General features: G+C 42.7%; 1 protein-coding gene across 6 annotated transcripts in view; it reads left to right on the top strand.

Moving 5' to 3' along the window:
* Positions 1-295: 295 nt before the first annotated feature.
* ULK4 (unc-51 like kinase 4) overlaps positions 296-16,920 on the top strand; it is a 535,263-nt gene continuing 518,638 nt past the window's right edge. For 3 of the 6 annotated variants that reach the window (XM_060110746.1, XM_060110750.1, XM_060110751.1), the window contains exons 1-3: positions 296-438; positions 9,961-10,154; positions 15,076-15,175. In XM_060110746.1, the coding sequence (XP_059966729.1) occupies positions 10,017-10,154; positions 15,076-15,175 (238 nt within the window). In that variant the 5' untranslated portion in view covers positions 296-438; positions 9,961-10,016. Of the gene's footprint in view, positions 443-3,307; positions 3,496-9,960; positions 10,155-15,075; positions 15,176-16,920 lie in introns of those variants that run through there. The other 3 variants (XM_060110747.1, XM_060110748.1, XM_060110752.1) reach the window with 3 other exon arrangements.

Raw genomic sequence — 16,920 nt, forward strand, 5'->3', positions numbered from 1 at the left:
GCGCTCCTTCCGGCGTTCTGCGTGCTGCCCTAGAAACGGGATGGGCTAATCCAAATGCGGAGGGGTGCGGAACTCTCAAGTACGGTCGCCGACTCTGAGCCCTGCACTTTTCACCCCGATCTAGGGTAGATCGGTGGACTCGTCCTAACGCTGGGGGCGAGGCGGCTTCACTTCCAGGCCCCAGCCAATGGGAAGCGAAACTGCTCAGCCAATCAGCGCCTTACGCTCCTTCCGGCGTTCTGCGTGCTGCCCTGGAGACGGGCAGGCCGAATGCAAACACAGAGGGGTGTTAGACCTGCACGGCCTGACGCTGTCCGCCTTGCTCCATTGCTTCGCCCCTGGCTTTTGGCCAGTGGACTCGTCCTAAGGGGTCGGGGGCGAGACGCGCGCACTCGCGGCCGGCATCCAGTGGATCTGCAGCTTCTCCCCACCGAGCTGGTAGGTGAGTGGTAGTGGCGGTTTTAGAGGCCACTAATGTGGGTTCCTGTGTCTTTCAGCGTTTGTTGGAGAGACTGTAGGCCTGTAGGGGAGCCGCCCACCACCCTCCCTCCCTCCCTCCCTCCGTGGACCCTGTGCCCTCAGCGCCCCCTCTCTCTTCGGGTTCTGCTTTGTGTTTGTGTTAAACCCTACACAACTTTTGGTTCAGGGTACGCGGGACACCTCTTCTAGACCTGGGTTCGGGAGATGCGCTTTATAGACGCCCCGTATTCGGAGTTTTATCCCTTAAAACTCTGACTTAGCTTTCCGGGTTCTGAGCCGGCCTCGCTGACTGATGTCGGTGGACGTGGGGAGACAGTGAAAGCCGCCAGTTCGCTGGCCGCGATCTACTTGGGGTGGGGAGGAGAGGGTGTTTACGTAGCGACTCAGAGCCTACACTTTAGACGTCAGACCAGGCTCAAAGCTTGCAGTTGATTTGGTCCGAAAAGTGTTGCGAGGAGGAGCACCTGTTTAGTGCTTATCATAGTGCCCGCCGCCTTTTGTGCCCTCGGGAAAGGTTGACTTCGCCTGCGGTTTTCAAAGGTAGCGCGCATCCGGACGGCGAGTTAAAACACAAAATTGCTGGACCCTGTTTCCAGAGTTTCTGTTTCAGTAGATCTGGGCCCAGGGCGAGGATTTGCAGTTCTATCGAGTTTCCAGGTGTTGCTGATTGCCGCTAAAGAGGGAGTTAATGATTTGAAGGTGGGGATGATTAAGAGGCGGGTTCACTCATGTTTTTACCAGCGTGCTGTTACCACCTGAACCGTTTCAGAGTTTGTTGAATGTAGGCTCTGTCCGCTGAATCTTAAATGCTTCAGTTGCTCGTATGTGTGAATTCCTCTGACTTCTGGCTTCTCAGATGATACCTAGGTGAACTTGTAGATTAAAAGAGACTTTAAAATGCACCATGCTTTTAGAAAATGTGGAAGACTAATCTGTGGTGTCTGGGAATGCACACTACAGCGAGAAAACTATAAAGAAACGCATGAAAGTCTGGAGAGTGATTACTTTTGGGGAGTAGGAGTTGTTATTGTCCTGGGCTCAGGGAAGGGATTCTGGGGTCGCTGGCAAAGTGCTATTCCTGACCTGAGTGATGATTACGAGGATGTCTCCCTTATAATAATTCATTAAAGTATACATTTATTTTGTGGGTTTTTCTGTATTTGTGTTTTATTTTACAAGTTGAGGTTACAAATGTTTAAAAAAATACATATTAGGAAGTCTAAGGTGAGGAACATCCCTGGAGTGAGTCAAAAAGAATCTTAGTCATGGGCTTTCAAATTTGAAGATAACTTAAACTTAGAAGACCATCTGAACCAATTCTTATTTTAGTCTAAGGAAGTTGAGCCCTCAGAATCGGGAAGTGCTGCAGGTAATAAACGCTCGTCTAAGCCCAGTTTGTAATTGATGTGTTTTGTTAATTTCAGGCTGCCTGCTCTGCTCAGATGCCTCTATTCAGTGAAAGATTGAGGACATGAATTTGGCCTGACTCAAATTCAAAATTTTAAGATTTTATTTTTTTTCTTGTGGCCTAAAACCTTGTTTTCAAGGAATCACTTACTCATCTTACATAAAAACTTATTATTTCAACATCTTATTCTGATGTATCCTAATGTACCAATTCGTGAACATTTAATTAAGGTCTTTGGTTATTTTTTTTGCCACATAATTACTCCTGTTACGGCTGCATTTTAGTGGGTCAGGACTCAGCACTGGTTCTGTTTACCTGAACCAAAAGACTGGCACACATTTCTCCAGGAAAGATGGGTTTATTTGGCATCAGCAGGGAATCCCAATTCGGGGTGTGTAACCATGACAAGCCACCGTGCAATTCCCCAGCATGGCAGGGAAGGCGAAAGCTTTTTTAGAGAGGAAAAGGAAGTTGGGAGGGCTGTAATAAACAAAGAATCCATGGCTTTTCATTGAGTTGAGTCCTTGCCAGCAAAGAAGAGGCATCTTTCTTCTTCTCTTTGGGCTCTGCTATCTTTGCAGGGCATGAGAGCTCCCCGCTTCTGGGCTCCTGACTCTAATTGAGGTTTCTGTTTATTAGTTTTTTACACTTCTCCCTTTTGATCAAGATTTTTCTCTGAAAGCATTGCTGATCAAGAGTCAGGTTTTCTAGTTTCAGGGGCTTTTTGTCCCTCAATGTCGGGAAGTATCTTTCCTGGGTGTAGTGTCTCAAGTCGGAGGGAAAGTACACAGATGGGAAACCTATTAAGGTCACAAGTAACAAGGAAAGGTAGGAGGGACAACTCCCAGGCACTTTTAATCTAAAATCCATATGTTGTCAAGACGATAGACATTGGGGATCCTCTGAAGTCTTAGGCCATCATCAAAGGTTTGGCTACTGTATGGTTAGGCCATATTCAAAATGGTTGTTCTCTGCTCTCTGTACACGCCCTGCTTGACCAGTCCCTGCTTCACTCACATGACTATCCAATCATCTTAATTATAGAGGTTAATTAGTCCCTGGTAATTGATGAGCCCATCTGATGTCAATTCCCCCCCCCATAAATGGTAGCCTCCTCCTCCCTTGAGCGGTGAAGAGTGCTGCCGTGTCCTATCCTGCCTGCTGTCTGCCATACACGGTGGGGTGTCACTCCAGGACCTTGCTTCAGGCATGTAAGATCCTCTGTCCAATAAGCCATTTATGTCTCTGTCACTGAGTCTGGGCTCTTCGAGGCTTGGCAGCTACAAGGCTTGCAGGCCTGAGGGGGTGCAGCCTAACAATGACAAACTTCCAGCAGGTCTGATCTGGATATCTTGGGAAAGCTGTCTCATCAGATACTGTCTGCTTCAATTCCGGGAAATCTTTACTTTCAGGTCACCAGAGGATGTGCAGGTCCAGTCAGAGTGCGGTGCTTCCTTTAGATGTATTGTGAATCCAAGAGTTGTATTCCTTGGAGTTTGGTGGCACAAGGGTTGGTTAGTAGTACTTGATAGAGGCCTTTCCAGTGATGCTGAAGACAGTTCTTCTGGAAGTGTCTTTCCCAGTAAATGAAATCTCCAGGTTGCAAGGTATGATGCTTAAGGTCTTTGTCTCCTGAGGGTGCATGGTAAAAAGACCGCCCTACCAGGCTTTCCTGGTGGCGCAGTGGTTAAGAATCTGCCTGCCAACGCAGGGGACACGGGTTCCAGCCCTGGTCTGGGAAGATCCCACATGCCACAGAGCAACTAAGCCTGTGTGCCACAACTACTGAAGCCCGTGTGCCTAGAGCCCGTGCTCCACAGCAAGAGAAACCGCCGCAATGAGAAGCCGGCTCACTGCAACAAACAGTAGCCCCTGCTTGCTGCAGCTAGAGAAAGCCCGCACACAGCTACGAAGACCCAGCACAGCCAAAAATAAATAAAATAAATAAATTTAAAAAGACCGCCCTACCAAAACATGGTTATTTTTAATAGAGGCAATTAGACCTTTCAATGTTGGAGTATCTCTCCTTTTATTAATTGTGGGTCGTAAGAAGCAGGAGACAGGTGCTTTGGGTGTCCTCCGATGATCTCAAAGGTTGAGAGTTTCTGAATTCCAAAAGGGGTGGATCTGAGATTTAGAAGGACCAACAGCAATGCTTTTGGCTAAGGTGTTTGGAGGGTCTCTACACATTTTGCCAATTGAGTCTTCATAATGCCGTTAGAACGTTCAACTAAACCAGAGGATTGAAGAGGGTAAGTAAAGTGTAAGTGTTGTAAAACCAGCTGAACAGCGCACACTTGTTGAAGCACCTGGCCTGTGAAATGGGTTACTTGATTACTATGAAGTTTGAGAGGAGTTTCCCAAGTAGCAATACTCTTTTCCAAAAGGACTTTAGCCACGTTAAGAGGCAATAGGCTGTCTGCAAGGGAAGTCCAGTGAAAACGTACAGACCGTGACTAAAGCATACTTTATTCACTAGATGAAGTTATATGAAATCCATTTGCCAGAGCTCAAATGGTCCATCATGCAGATGAAAATGTCCTGGGGCAGTACGCACAGGCCTACATGGGTTGTATTTTGACAAGTGAGGTAGGCACCTTTTGTGGCCTTCGTAATGTTTCCCCAGCAATATTGATTCATGAAGGCTATCATTTTGTCAGTAGACTGATGCTTTAATGCATGTACAGTGGTGAGGAGTGGGGATCTTGGTCTCCCATAGGACTATTGTTACTTAGTTCAAACCAGAGCTTTCTTTTCTATCAAAACAACAGTTGCTGAATTTCTAATTTTTTTTTAAGTCAGCAGGCAGCTTTCTTTTATTTATTTATATTATTTATTTATTTATTTTTGGCTGCATTGGGTCTTCGTTGCTTTCTTTAGTTGCAGCGAGCGGGGGATACTCTTCGTTGCAATGCGTGGGCTTCTCATTGCGGTCGTTTCTCTTGTGGAGCACGGGCTCTAGGCGCGCGGGCTTCAGTAATTGTGGCACATGGACTCAGTAGTTGTGGCATGCAGGCTTTAGAGTGCAGGCTTAGTAGTTGTGGTGCATGGGCTTAGTTGCTCCGTGGCATGTGGGATCTTCCCGGACCAGGGCTCGAACCCGTGTCCCCTGCATTGGCAGGTGTATTCTTAACCACTGCGCCACCAGGTAACCCCCTGAATTTCTAATCTTGTTTTTCCTTTTCTGAGGCCAACTGTTGGGCCTTTGTAGCCAGTTTTTCTAAATTATCATTTGGAGATATATCTCTTTGGACCATGACAGAGGTTCGGCTGCCATTGGTCCCTTTAAGGGCAGCATTCCTTGCAGAAATAGCAGCAAGGTGATTTCCTTTTGCTTCCAGAGAGTCAAGCTTAGAATGCCCTGGAATCTTAATAATAGCTAAAGCGGTAGGTAAAAGTATTGCATTCAATAATTCCTGAACATAGGGGCCACTTAAAATTTTATTTCCACTGGAAGTAAAGAAGCCACATTGCTTCCCCAACATTCCAAAATCATGAGCTACTCTAAAAGCATATCTACTGTCAGTGTAAATATTGACCCTTTTGTCCTTGGCTAAACTACAAGCCCCTGTAAGGGTGTGTAATTCAGTATGTTGGGCTGAAGTAGCCATAGGTAAAGATGCTGCCTCAGCAACATCAAAAGGAGTTACAATAGCAATACCCAGCACAGTATTTGCCATTGTCACCTTTAAAATAACCATCAGTGAACCATGAGAAGTCACGTTTACCCAGTGGAATTTCCTATAGAACCATGAGGTGATTCGTGTGGAGAGGTACTTCGTTGGTGAAGGAGGGGAGAAGAGTAGCCAGGTTAAGTTATTACAACAATAAAAGAGTTATGGGAGGGGCAGTTAACAAAAGGATTTCATAGGCGGTGAGGAGGCCAGCTGATAAACGTTGAGTGTAATGAGAATTTAGGAGAGCTTCTATTGCATGAGGTGCAGATGGTTAAAGGGGATCCCACATGGTTTTTCCAGTGGCCTTAACCAAAGAACAGTGGCTGTAATGGCTCTAAGGCAAAGGGGGTATCCCTGTGCCACAGGGTCCAGTTGCTGTTTATAATACCCTTTGGGCTGATGGTGGTCTCCATGGTTTTGGGTGACTACCCCAAGGGCATGCTCTTCCTTTTCATATACAAAAAAGAAAAAGGGAATATGATAATGAGGATGCCCAAGGACAGGAAGGTTCATCAAACTCTATTTTAAGGCCTTGAAGGCTGTGTCTTGTGGTCCTCCTCAGAAGATTGGGTTGAGGTTGTTATTGTTGAGTAAAACATGTAGAGATTTGGCTGTAAGAGAAATTTAGAATCCAATTTCTTCAGTAACCAACTAGCCTGAGAAAACCTCACAGCTGGTGCTTAGTTTTGGTTTTGGGAAACATAGGCTGCCATGAAGTCTATCTGGACCTAGGTGTAGCCCTTTTTCTGATATTAGATGCCCTAAATATCAAACCTGGGTTTGGGCAAATTGCAGTTTTTCTTTGGTGACTTTATGTCCCTTTAAGGCCAAAAGCTTTAGGAAGTGGATGCTATCTTCCTGTGTTTCTGTTTATTAATTAAAAAAATTTTTTTATTGAAATATAGTTGATTTACAGTGTTGTGTTAATTTCAGATGTACAGCAGAGTAATTCAGTTATACATGTTTATTAATTTTTTACAGTTCTTTTTAATGAGTGGTTTTCAGGGAGGAGAGGAATGTAAAAGGGACTTAGTAAAACTGTTTCTTAAAATAGATAGATATTATCTGTGCCTTTTTTGGGTTTGATTGATTTAAATTCAAAACTCTCCCACATTTTTTCTACTTAGAATTTAGAAATTTCGCTGTTAATAGTTTGATTTCTTATTTGATCTAGATACCAGGTTTATAATCCAAATGACTAAATGTAATTACTAGCCTATAAGTTTTTTTAATTTTTAATTTTAATTTTAATTTTGGCTGCATTGGGTCTTCGTTGTTGTGTGCAGGCTTCTCATTGTGGTGGCTTCTCTTGTTGCGGAGCACAGGCTGTAGGCACATGGGCTTCAGTAGTTGCAGCACGTGGGCTCAGTAGTTGCGGCACATGGGCCTTAGAGTGTGTGGGCTTTAGTAGTTGTGGCACGCGGGCTCTAGAGCGCAGGCTCAGTAGTTGTGATGCATGGGCTTAGTTGCTCCGCAGCATGAGGGATCCTCCTGGACCAGGGCTCGAACCCATGTCCCCTGCATTGGCAGGCAGATTCTTAACCACTGCACCACCAGGGAAGTCCATGAGCCTATAAGTTTTTATAGTAGAATTTTTCCCATTTTGCAGTAAGTTTTAATTTCATTGGAAGTTGGAATCACAGAGTTACTCCTAGATTCTTAGATTAATGGTTTCCTATACCAAGATAGGGGTCAATAAACTATTGCCTACCGGCCAAATCTTGCTCCTCTGTCTGTTGCTGTATAGCTTATAACCAAAGATGAATAAGTTCTGGAGATATATATATATATACATCATCGTGATCATGGTCAGCAAAAATGTACTATGTACTTTGAAGTTGCTAAGAGCCTAGATCTTAATTGTTCTTGACAGAAAAAAGAAATAATTATGTGATGAGATATGGTTACCATCATAGCATTACTTAACACTATTATAATACATAAATGTATCAACATGTTGTACCCTTTAAACTTACACATTGTTATATGTCAGTTATACCTCAGTAAAAATATTGAGATAAAATTCACATACTATAAAATTCACCCCTTTAAAATTGTACAATTCAGTGAATTTTAGTGTATTTACAAAGTTATACAACCATCCACATTATCTAATTCTAGGACATTTTCATCTGCCCCCAAAGAAACCCCATACCCATTAATTTATTGCTCTTTTATGTTCTGTTTCATAGGGATTTTGCTATGTTCTGACTTCCTGGGTACCATACAGAAACATAAGCTGTTTGTAAAGAGGATATCTTACTGCTTGGATAATTTCTGGGAAGTTTTATGTAGTCTAGCATGTATAATCCTCTCAAAGAGATGCCAGTTTAAAAGATGTTTTTGGTTGAGTAAATAACTTTGTTGTTGGAAATATGTTTAATATATCAAGTCCATTATTTTATTTCAGTTTTAATTAAAAATCTAGAATCTAGACTAGTAAAAGACTACATCAAATTGTTATTCACTCAGGAATATTATGGGATTTTTCTTGGCCAAGAAAATTAACTCATTATCCTTGATAATGATGTGGATGTGTTTTTTTTTTTTTTTTTTTTTTGGTGCGGTACGCGGGCCTCTCACTGTTGTGGCCTCTCCCATTGCGGAGCACAGGCTCCGGATGCGCAGGCCCAACGGCCATGGCTCACGGGCCCAGCCGCTCCGCGGCCTGTGGGATCCTCCCGGACCGGGGCACGAACCCGTGTCCCCTGCATCGGCAGGCGGACTCTCAACCACTGCGCCACCAGGGAAGCCCCGATGTGGATGTTTAAAAAAAAAAAATTCTTGATTTAAAAGAGGAGTTGGCAAACTTTTTCTGGAAAGGGCCAGATAGTAAATATTTTAGAGGGTGTGCAGGCCATAGGGTCTCTGTTACAACTACTCAGCACTGCCATAGTAGCCTGAAAGCATCCTTGGACAATATATAAATGACTGAGCATGGCTATGTTCCAATTAAGTTTAATTTACAGAATAGGCAGCAGGCTGGATTTGGCCCAGGAACCAGTAGTTTGCTCACCACTGACTTTGAATAATATTTGGATTGACTCCAATCCCTATGGATTAGATAGATGTACTATCATTCCATGTTTGTTTATAGAGTGTATTCACATACATTGTCTCATCTCTCATAATTTGGGTTTAGGTGGGGCATATTACCCCATTTATTATACAGATATTGACACAAAGTGCTTTCCAGTGTAACAGAAAGTAAGAGAGGTATCAAGATACACTGGTTGAAATCTCATTCATTCCCTGATTTTGTTCCATGTGTTGGAAATAGCTGTCATTTTCATTATTTTTATTAAGGTCTTGTTACTACGGCATTGAATATTAGTTTGTGAATTGTTTATTTTTTCCCCTTTTTTCATTCTATGAAAAAGACTTGTATTCAACATTTGTAGGTGAATATTTTGAATTTATAGAATTATTAGATTTATTTACATATTAAATAGCTTAGGCTAATTAATCATGCAGCTAGCTTGCTTTTTTTTTTTTAAAGAAGATGTTGGGGGTAGGAGTTTATTAAGTTTATTTATTTTTGCTGTGTTGGGTCTTCGTTTCTGTGCGAGGGCTTTCTCTAGTTGTGGCAAGCGGGGGCCACTCTTCATCGCGGTGCGCGGGCCTCTCACTATCGCGGCCTCTCTTGTTGCGGAGCACAGGCTCCAGACACGCAGGCTCAGTAGTTGTGGCGCACGGGCCTAGTTGCTCTGCGGCATGTGGGATCCTCCCAGACCAGGGCTCGAACCCGTGTCCCCTGCATTAGCAGGCAGATTCTCAACCACTGTACCACCAGGAAAACCCCTAACTTGCATTTTTTTTTTTTTTGGCGGTACGCGGGCCTCTCACTGTTGTGGCCTCTCCCGTTGCGGAGGACAGGCTCTGGACACGCAAGCTCATCGGCCATGGCTCACGGGCCCAGCCGCTCCACAGCATGTGGGATCTTCCCGGACCGGGGCACGAACCCGTGTCCCCTGAATCAGCAGGCTGACTCTCAACCACTGCGCCACCAGGGAAGCCCCCTAGCTTGCATTTTTTAAAAATAAATTTATTTATTTATTTGGCTGTTATTTGGTGTTTGTTGCTCTGTGCGTGTTTTCTCTATTTGCAGTGAGTGAGGGCTACTCTTTGTTGCGCGGGCTTCTCATTGCGGTGGCTTCTTTTGTTGCATAGCATGGGCTCTAGGTGCGCGGGCTTCAGTAGTTGTGGCTCGCAGGCTCTAGAGCGCAGGCTAAGTAGTTGTGGTGCATGGGCTTATTTGCTCTGCGGCATGTGGGATCTTCTCAGACCAGGGCTTGAACCCGCGTCCCCTGAATTGGCAGGTGGATTCTTAACCACTGCGCCACCAGGGAAGTCCCAAGCTTGCATTTTTAAGTGTCATTTTTGTTTACTTTTTAGGAGCTAGAGATGCTATTAGGCTGCCATTTTATCAAACGTGAGAAGTCAGCCCAGAGATGGAAAACTTCATTCTGTATGAAGAGATTGGCAGAGGAAGCAAGACAGTTGTCTACAAAGGGCGACGGAAGGGGACAATCAATTTTGTAGCTATTCTCTGTACTGATAAGTGCAAGAGGCCTGAAATAACCAATTGGGTAAGTCAAGTATGTTTCCCTCCCTTTGGGAAAAGACAGTTATGATCAGATAGAATAAGTAGTATGTAAACAGAAGCCATTGAACTCACTATGGCAAATGGCACATTTTCAATTTGGAATGGGCAGCCTTCTCTCTGTAGTGCTACCAATCCTGAATAATGACTAATAAACATACCCAAGTAATAAGCAACTTAGGTTTTTGTTCTTTGTTTTTGTAAGAGTCAGGGAAAGTATACTCTATATTAGATCACTTATTATTATTTTTTTTTGCGGTACGCCGGCCTCTCACTGTTGTGGCCTCTCCCATTGCGGAGCACAGGCTCTGGACGCGCAGGCTCAGCTGCCATGGCTCACGGGCCCAGCTGCTCCGTGGCATGTGGGATCTTCCCAGACTGGGGCACGAACCCGTGTCCCCTGCATCGGCAGGCGGACTCTCAACCACTGAGCCACCAGGGAAGCCCCAGATCACTTACTTTTAAATTTAGTATATGATTATGAAGCTTTCCAAAGGAAGGACATTGGGTGAGAGTGACTTGGGTTTGCAGTAGCTGTACCAACTTTACAGCCCAGGCTCCTTGGACCAAACCTAGATTTTTTTTTTCCAGCTTGTTTTTTATTGTGGTAAAATACACATAACATAAAATTTATCATCTTAACCATTTTTAAGTGTACAGTTTGATATTAAATACATGCATAGTGCTGCGTAGCCATCACCATTTTATATGAGGTACCTTTCAGGAACAAAGTACAAAGGTGATTGCCGGAGGCCAGGGAAAGGGGAAATGGGGAATTATTGTTTAATGTGTATAAAGTTTTAGTTTTGCAAGATGGAAGGAGTTCTGGACAATTCAACAATCAAACTCTTGGTATTTTCCCAAAAGAGTTGACAACTTATGTCCACACAGAAACCTGCACACACATGTTTACAGTAGCTTTATTCATAATTGAAGCAATCAAGATGCCCTTCAATAAGTGATTAAATAAACAAACTGCTACATATATGCAGTGAAATACTGTTCAGTAATAAAAAGAAATGGGCTATCAAACCACAAGGAGAACAGGAACCTTAAATGCACGTTGTCAGGTAAGAGAAGCTGATCTGAAAAGGCGACATACTGTATGATTCCAACCATATGACATTCTGGAAAAGGTAAAATTATGGAGACAGTAAAAAGATGAGTAGTTACCAGAGTTTGGGGGGCAGGGGGGGAGTGGGAAGGATGAATAGGTGGAGTACAGAGGATTTTAGGGCAGTGAAACTCTTCTGTATGATACATGTCATTACATATTTGTCCAAACCCATGAAATATACACTCTGTTTTCCACAGAGGCTATACCATTTAATATTCCCACCAACAATGTGCAAGGGATCCCATTTTTCTACATCCTTGCAGACACTTGTTATTTTCTGTGTTTTTTTTTTGTTTGTTTGGTTCGGTTTTGTTTTTGTTTGTTAAAACAGCCATACTCATGTGCATGAGGAGGTGTTGGCTTTTGAAAAGCGTGTGAACAGTTAAGGGAAGACAGTTATATGGGGGGCAAGGTGCACAGTAGTTGGTAGATTCGGAGCTGGGAACATGAGGAATCTCTCTTCTGATTAGGATTTCTCTGAGGTGAGAATCTAAGTCTTCAGTTAGGAGATGGGGGAAGTGGAAGGCAGCGTTCTAGAAAAGAGGAAAGAAAAGGTGTGAATTAGTCACCTGGAGAACAGACCAGCTGGGGCCATTTGAGTTTGGGAATCATCAGTGGAAGTTAGCTCAGTCAGCGCGGTTTGTGTCTGCTTAAGTGCCTTGGGTGTATGCAGAGTGTGTGGAGGGTTGAATTGAACTGGAATAGCAGTACTAGAGCGAGTGAGCTGGAAAGTGAGTGAGTGGTGGTCATGGACTAGGATGCGTGGAAGAGATTTTGGAGAGAATACAGTTATCAGTAAAAAAGAAAAAATATAGGGCTTCCCTGGTAGCGCAGTGGTTGAGAGTCCACCTGCGATGCAGGGGACCCGGGTTCGTGCCCCGGTCCCAGAAGATCTCACATGCTGCGGAGTGGCTGGGCCCGTGAGCCATGGCCACTGAGCCTGCACGTTCAGAGCCTGTGCTCCGCAACGGGAGAGGCCACAACAGTGAGAGGCCCGAGTACCAAAAAAAAAAAAAAAAAAGAAAAGAAAAAATCTAGCAATGCTGTCCAGTAGGAATATAATGGGGGTTGCACATATTTTTATTTATTTTTTATTTTTGGCTGTGTTGGGTCTTCGTTGCTGTGTGAGGCCTTTCTCTAGGCAGTGAGCGGGGGCTACTGTTCGTTGTGGTGTGTGGACTTCTCATTGTGGTGGCTTTTCTTGTTGCAGAGCATGGGCTCTAGGCGCGTGGGCTTCAGTAGTTGTGGCACATGGGCTCAGTAGTTGTGTCTCGTGGGCTCTAGAGCACAGGCTCAGTAGTTGCGGCCCGTGGGCTTAGTTGCTCCACAGCATGTGGAACCTTTCCCAACCAGGGATCGAACCCGTGACTCCTGCATTGGCAGGTGGATTCTTAACCACTGCGCCACCAGGGAAGTCCTTGGGGTTACAAATCTAATTTTAAAGTTCATAGTATCTATGTTGAAAAAGGAAAAATAAGTGGAATTCATTTTATTAATATATATTACTTAATCCAGTATAAACAAAGTATTATTATTTCAGCGTGCAACCAGTATAAAGTTATCGAGATATTTTTCTAATTTTGATGCTAAGTGTTGAGCATCTGGTGTGTGTTTTACACTTGGGGCTCATCCCAGCTCAGACCAGCTGCTCCTCAAAAGAGCACAGTAGCCATCTGTGGTGAGTATTGGCCACGGTATATCCTGCATTGGCCAGTGCAGGCTGCAGATGGGTGGTTGCGGTGAGGGTGGAGGGTGAGATTGGCAGCCCAGCATCTGGAAGAGTGGGTACTTGGCATGTATTGAGTGTATGGAGGGTCCAGAGGGGTGTGCTGTGGCCTGAATTCTGTCGGGATTTCTGTACCTCTTTTATTGTTTCACTAGGACCTTCCCTTTTCTGTGCCAGAATCAGCAGAGATCCCTTTAAACTTGCTCACTGAGGGTTCTCCCCATTTTCTCTTGGCTTTATATTAGGGATCTATTACAAGATGCTCTTCAAATTCTTTCTTGGTCACTCTGATGCTTGGTTTTCTACTCATCTGTCTTCTAAGTCATGTAGATTCATTTTCCTTTATTTTTGGTACAGTATGAGCCCACCTAATTGTTCCTAGAGTGTGCCAAATTCCATTTAAAAAAAATATTTATTATTTGGCTGCACCAGGTCTTAGTTGCGGCACATGGGATCTTTTTTTCTTTTTTTTAGCTGAGGCATGCAGGATCTAGTTTCCTGACCAGGGATCGAACTCAGGCCTCCTGCATTGGGAGTGTGGAGTCTTAACTGCTGGACCACCAGGGAAGTCCCCAAATTCCATTTCTAAAACAGGGAGCTCTGTATTTCTACTAATTATGGGCCCGTTAGCCTGTGTTGAGTGACAGCAGAATTTGTAATTTTTTTTTTTTTTTAAAGAAAATCAGAAAGCAAGGGTGCAAAGCACTTTGGTAAGTTAGTCATCAGCAATTCTGAGTCTTGATGGTTCGCACACATTTTTGTGGTTTTAGTTCCTATATTTACTGGGATTTTTAAAGGGAGAAAGCAAAAATCCCAGAAGCAACTTAGCGTTTTTAAACGGACAGGCTTTTGCATCTTTATTGTTGAGTTTTGAATTCACGCTTGTTTTTGGTGCATAAGTATTCTTATAATCTAATGGAAATGTACATTTTAAGATCAGTATGTTCATTGTAATCATTCCTCTTTTAAGAATCTAGGTGAATTGATATTAGAATTCACTAAGGATATGCTTAAAAAGAAAATAGAAGGCTTTGAGAGTTCTTTTAAATATTGTAAAAGTAATACACTGTCATTATAGAAAATTTGAGAATACAGAAAACTGAACAGAAGGGAAGAGCAGCATTGTTGTATCACCCGAAGGCAATCATTGTTCTTTTTGGTTTGTTTCTTCTAGTCTTTTTTTCTATGGGCTTTTAAAAAATTTTCTAATCATGGTATTACATAATTTTATTTCTTTTTTCACTTAACATTATAACGTTGTCATTTTTCCATGTTATAAAATTCAACAAATACTTTAATGTTGGTCTAATAATAATTATTAATATACAACTTATTTAACAGTTATTGTATTATTGAGCCTTTAGGTTATTCTTACTTAAAGGTTTTTTTTTGTTTCCTTTAAAATTATTTCTTTTTTCCTGATTATGAAAGTACTGGGTACTTAATATAGGAGATAGAAAATGAGAAGTAGAAAGAATTTAAAAACACGAGTAATTCTACTCATAACGGCAGCTATTTTGATGTATACCTTCTGGTCATTTTTCCTATGAATATTCTTTTGCGATGTTAATTTACACAAATACACAAAACTTTTTTTTTTTTTTTTTCTTTTTTTCTTTTTTTTTTTTTTTTTTTTTTGCGGTATGCGGGCCTCTCACTGTTGTGGCCTCCCCCGTTGCGGAGCACAGGCTCCGGACGCGCAGGCTCAGCGGCCATGGCTCACGGGCCCAGCCGCTCCGCGGCATATGGGATCCTCCCAGACCGGGGCACGAACCCGTATCCCCTGCATCGGCAGGCGGACTCTCAACCACTTGCGCCACCAGGGAGGCCCCCACAAAACTTTTGTGCAAGGTTTTGTTTGTTTTTAAAGACTGTACATTGAATTAGCATTTTTCCATGTCACCAGCCTTCATAACCATCATTCTTAATGTCTGTATAGAATTCCACTGAATAAATTCCAGTGTTTTCTTATCTGTTTTCCAGTTGTGTATTTAGGTGTTTCTTAATAGATGCAAGGGTTTAAGAACTTTTTTATTTTAGTGTGAATGTTGTGTGTTTTTATAGGTTCGTCTCACCCATGAAATTAAACACAAGAATATTGTAACTTTTCATGAATGGTATGAAACCAGTAATCATCTCTGGCTAGTCGTGGAACTCTGCACAGGTAAGATCATGTAAGAAGTGCTACGATTGTAGCCACAATATATAGTTTTGAAAAAACATATGATGTAGTTTTTTTTTTTTTTATAAATTTATTTTATTTATCTTGGGCTGTGTTGGGTCTTTGTTGCTGTGCGCGGGCTTTCTCTAGTTGTGGGGAGCAGGGGCTACTCTTCGTTGCAGTGAGTGGGCTTCTCGTTGCAGTGGCTTCTCTCTTGTTGCAGAGTGCAGGCTCTAGATGCGCGGGCTTCAGTAGTTGTGGCACGCAGGCTCAGTAGTTATGGCGCATGGGCTTAGTTGCTCTGTGACATGTGGGATCATCCTGGACCAAGGCTCGAACCCGTGTCCCCTGTTTTGGCAGGTGGATTCTTAACCACTGTGCCACCAGGGAAGCTCTGATGTAGTTTTTGCTATTTTCCATTTTTCTTCTATTACAAATATAAGCAGTGTTGATACTATTGAGTACGTTAACTTGAATACCTATTGCTTGATAGATATTAGGGACTGGAAAAGGGCAAAGGTGTTTGGTAAGAGGAAGACATGTAAAATTCAATTTGGAGTTAACTTGACTTTGGTATAAAATAATGCTAAATCACCTACGTAACACTTAGAAATTTTTTTTTAGTGATTATTGATCAAAAAAGCTTTCCCATTCAGTAAAAACAAAGTATTTTAGGTCAACTAGCTATTAGCTAATTAGTTTATAAAGTGCTTATCTTTTTATTTTTATGCAAAGGATACTTGCTTTTAAAAACAAGCAATATGGGGGCTTCCCAGGTGGCACAGTGATTGAGAGTCCGCCTGCCGATGCAGGGGACGCGGGTTCGTGCCCCGGTCCGGGAAGATCCCACATGCTGCAGAGTGGCTGGGCCCGTGAGCCATGGCCGCTGAGCCTGCGCGTCCGGAGCCTGTGCTCCGCAACGGGAGAGGCCACAACAGTGAGAGGCCCACGTACCGCAAAAAACAAAAAACAAAAAACAAAAACAAGCAATATGGAAAAATACAAAGATGAATCAACAAATACCACCACTTAGCAATAATTAGAGATAACATGTTATAGTTCTTGCTTGATATAACTTTCTAGGACTATATACAGGAAGAAAGGTGACTAAATACATAGATACTGTATTATCTGGGCTTTCAGTTTCAGTGTCTTTAGGAAAAAATGTAACAAGTACCATGGTTAGTGTACTTCTATTTATACACTGAGTAATAATAAAAAATTATTAAATATTAAGATGAAATATAATTATTTATAGCTTTATGAATCTTCTACATACTGGCACTTAGAATTTAAAACAATCATTAAAGAGGTTATTTGGAATAATAACTTATTTGCATTTTATTTTTCTGAATCAATAGGAGGAGTCTGGTTTAATTACTTTCATGAGATGTACACACTTTTGAGGTGATCAGGGCCCTCAACCTGTTTTACTTTTTGCTTCAGCTGTTATTTGTGACCCCTGGCCATTGTAATAGCCTAACTCTAATTTATGCCTGTGTTTGGAATGGTTCCTCACCCGCCGAACAAAATGAACAAACCCCAAAATACTCCTACCTTCATTGAACTAATTCTGATTGAACTTTCAGATGCCAGCTAAGACTTCACTTTCTCTGAACTTGACTCCTGTTATAATCTTGACCCTAAAAAAAAAAAAAAAGTTTGTTTCTGGCACTTGGATGGTAGGAGATGTGAGTGGGACCCTGGTAGGGTATAGAGATGGAATTTGCAGTGTGTCTGCCATTGGC

Source organism: Mesoplodon densirostris, chromosome 10 (assembly GCF_025265405.1).
Source record: "Mesoplodon densirostris isolate mMesDen1 chromosome 10, mMesDen1 primary haplotype, whole genome shotgun sequence".
In the NCBI taxonomy this organism is placed as follows: Eukaryota; Metazoa; Chordata; class Mammalia; order Artiodactyla; family Ziphiidae; genus Mesoplodon; species Mesoplodon densirostris.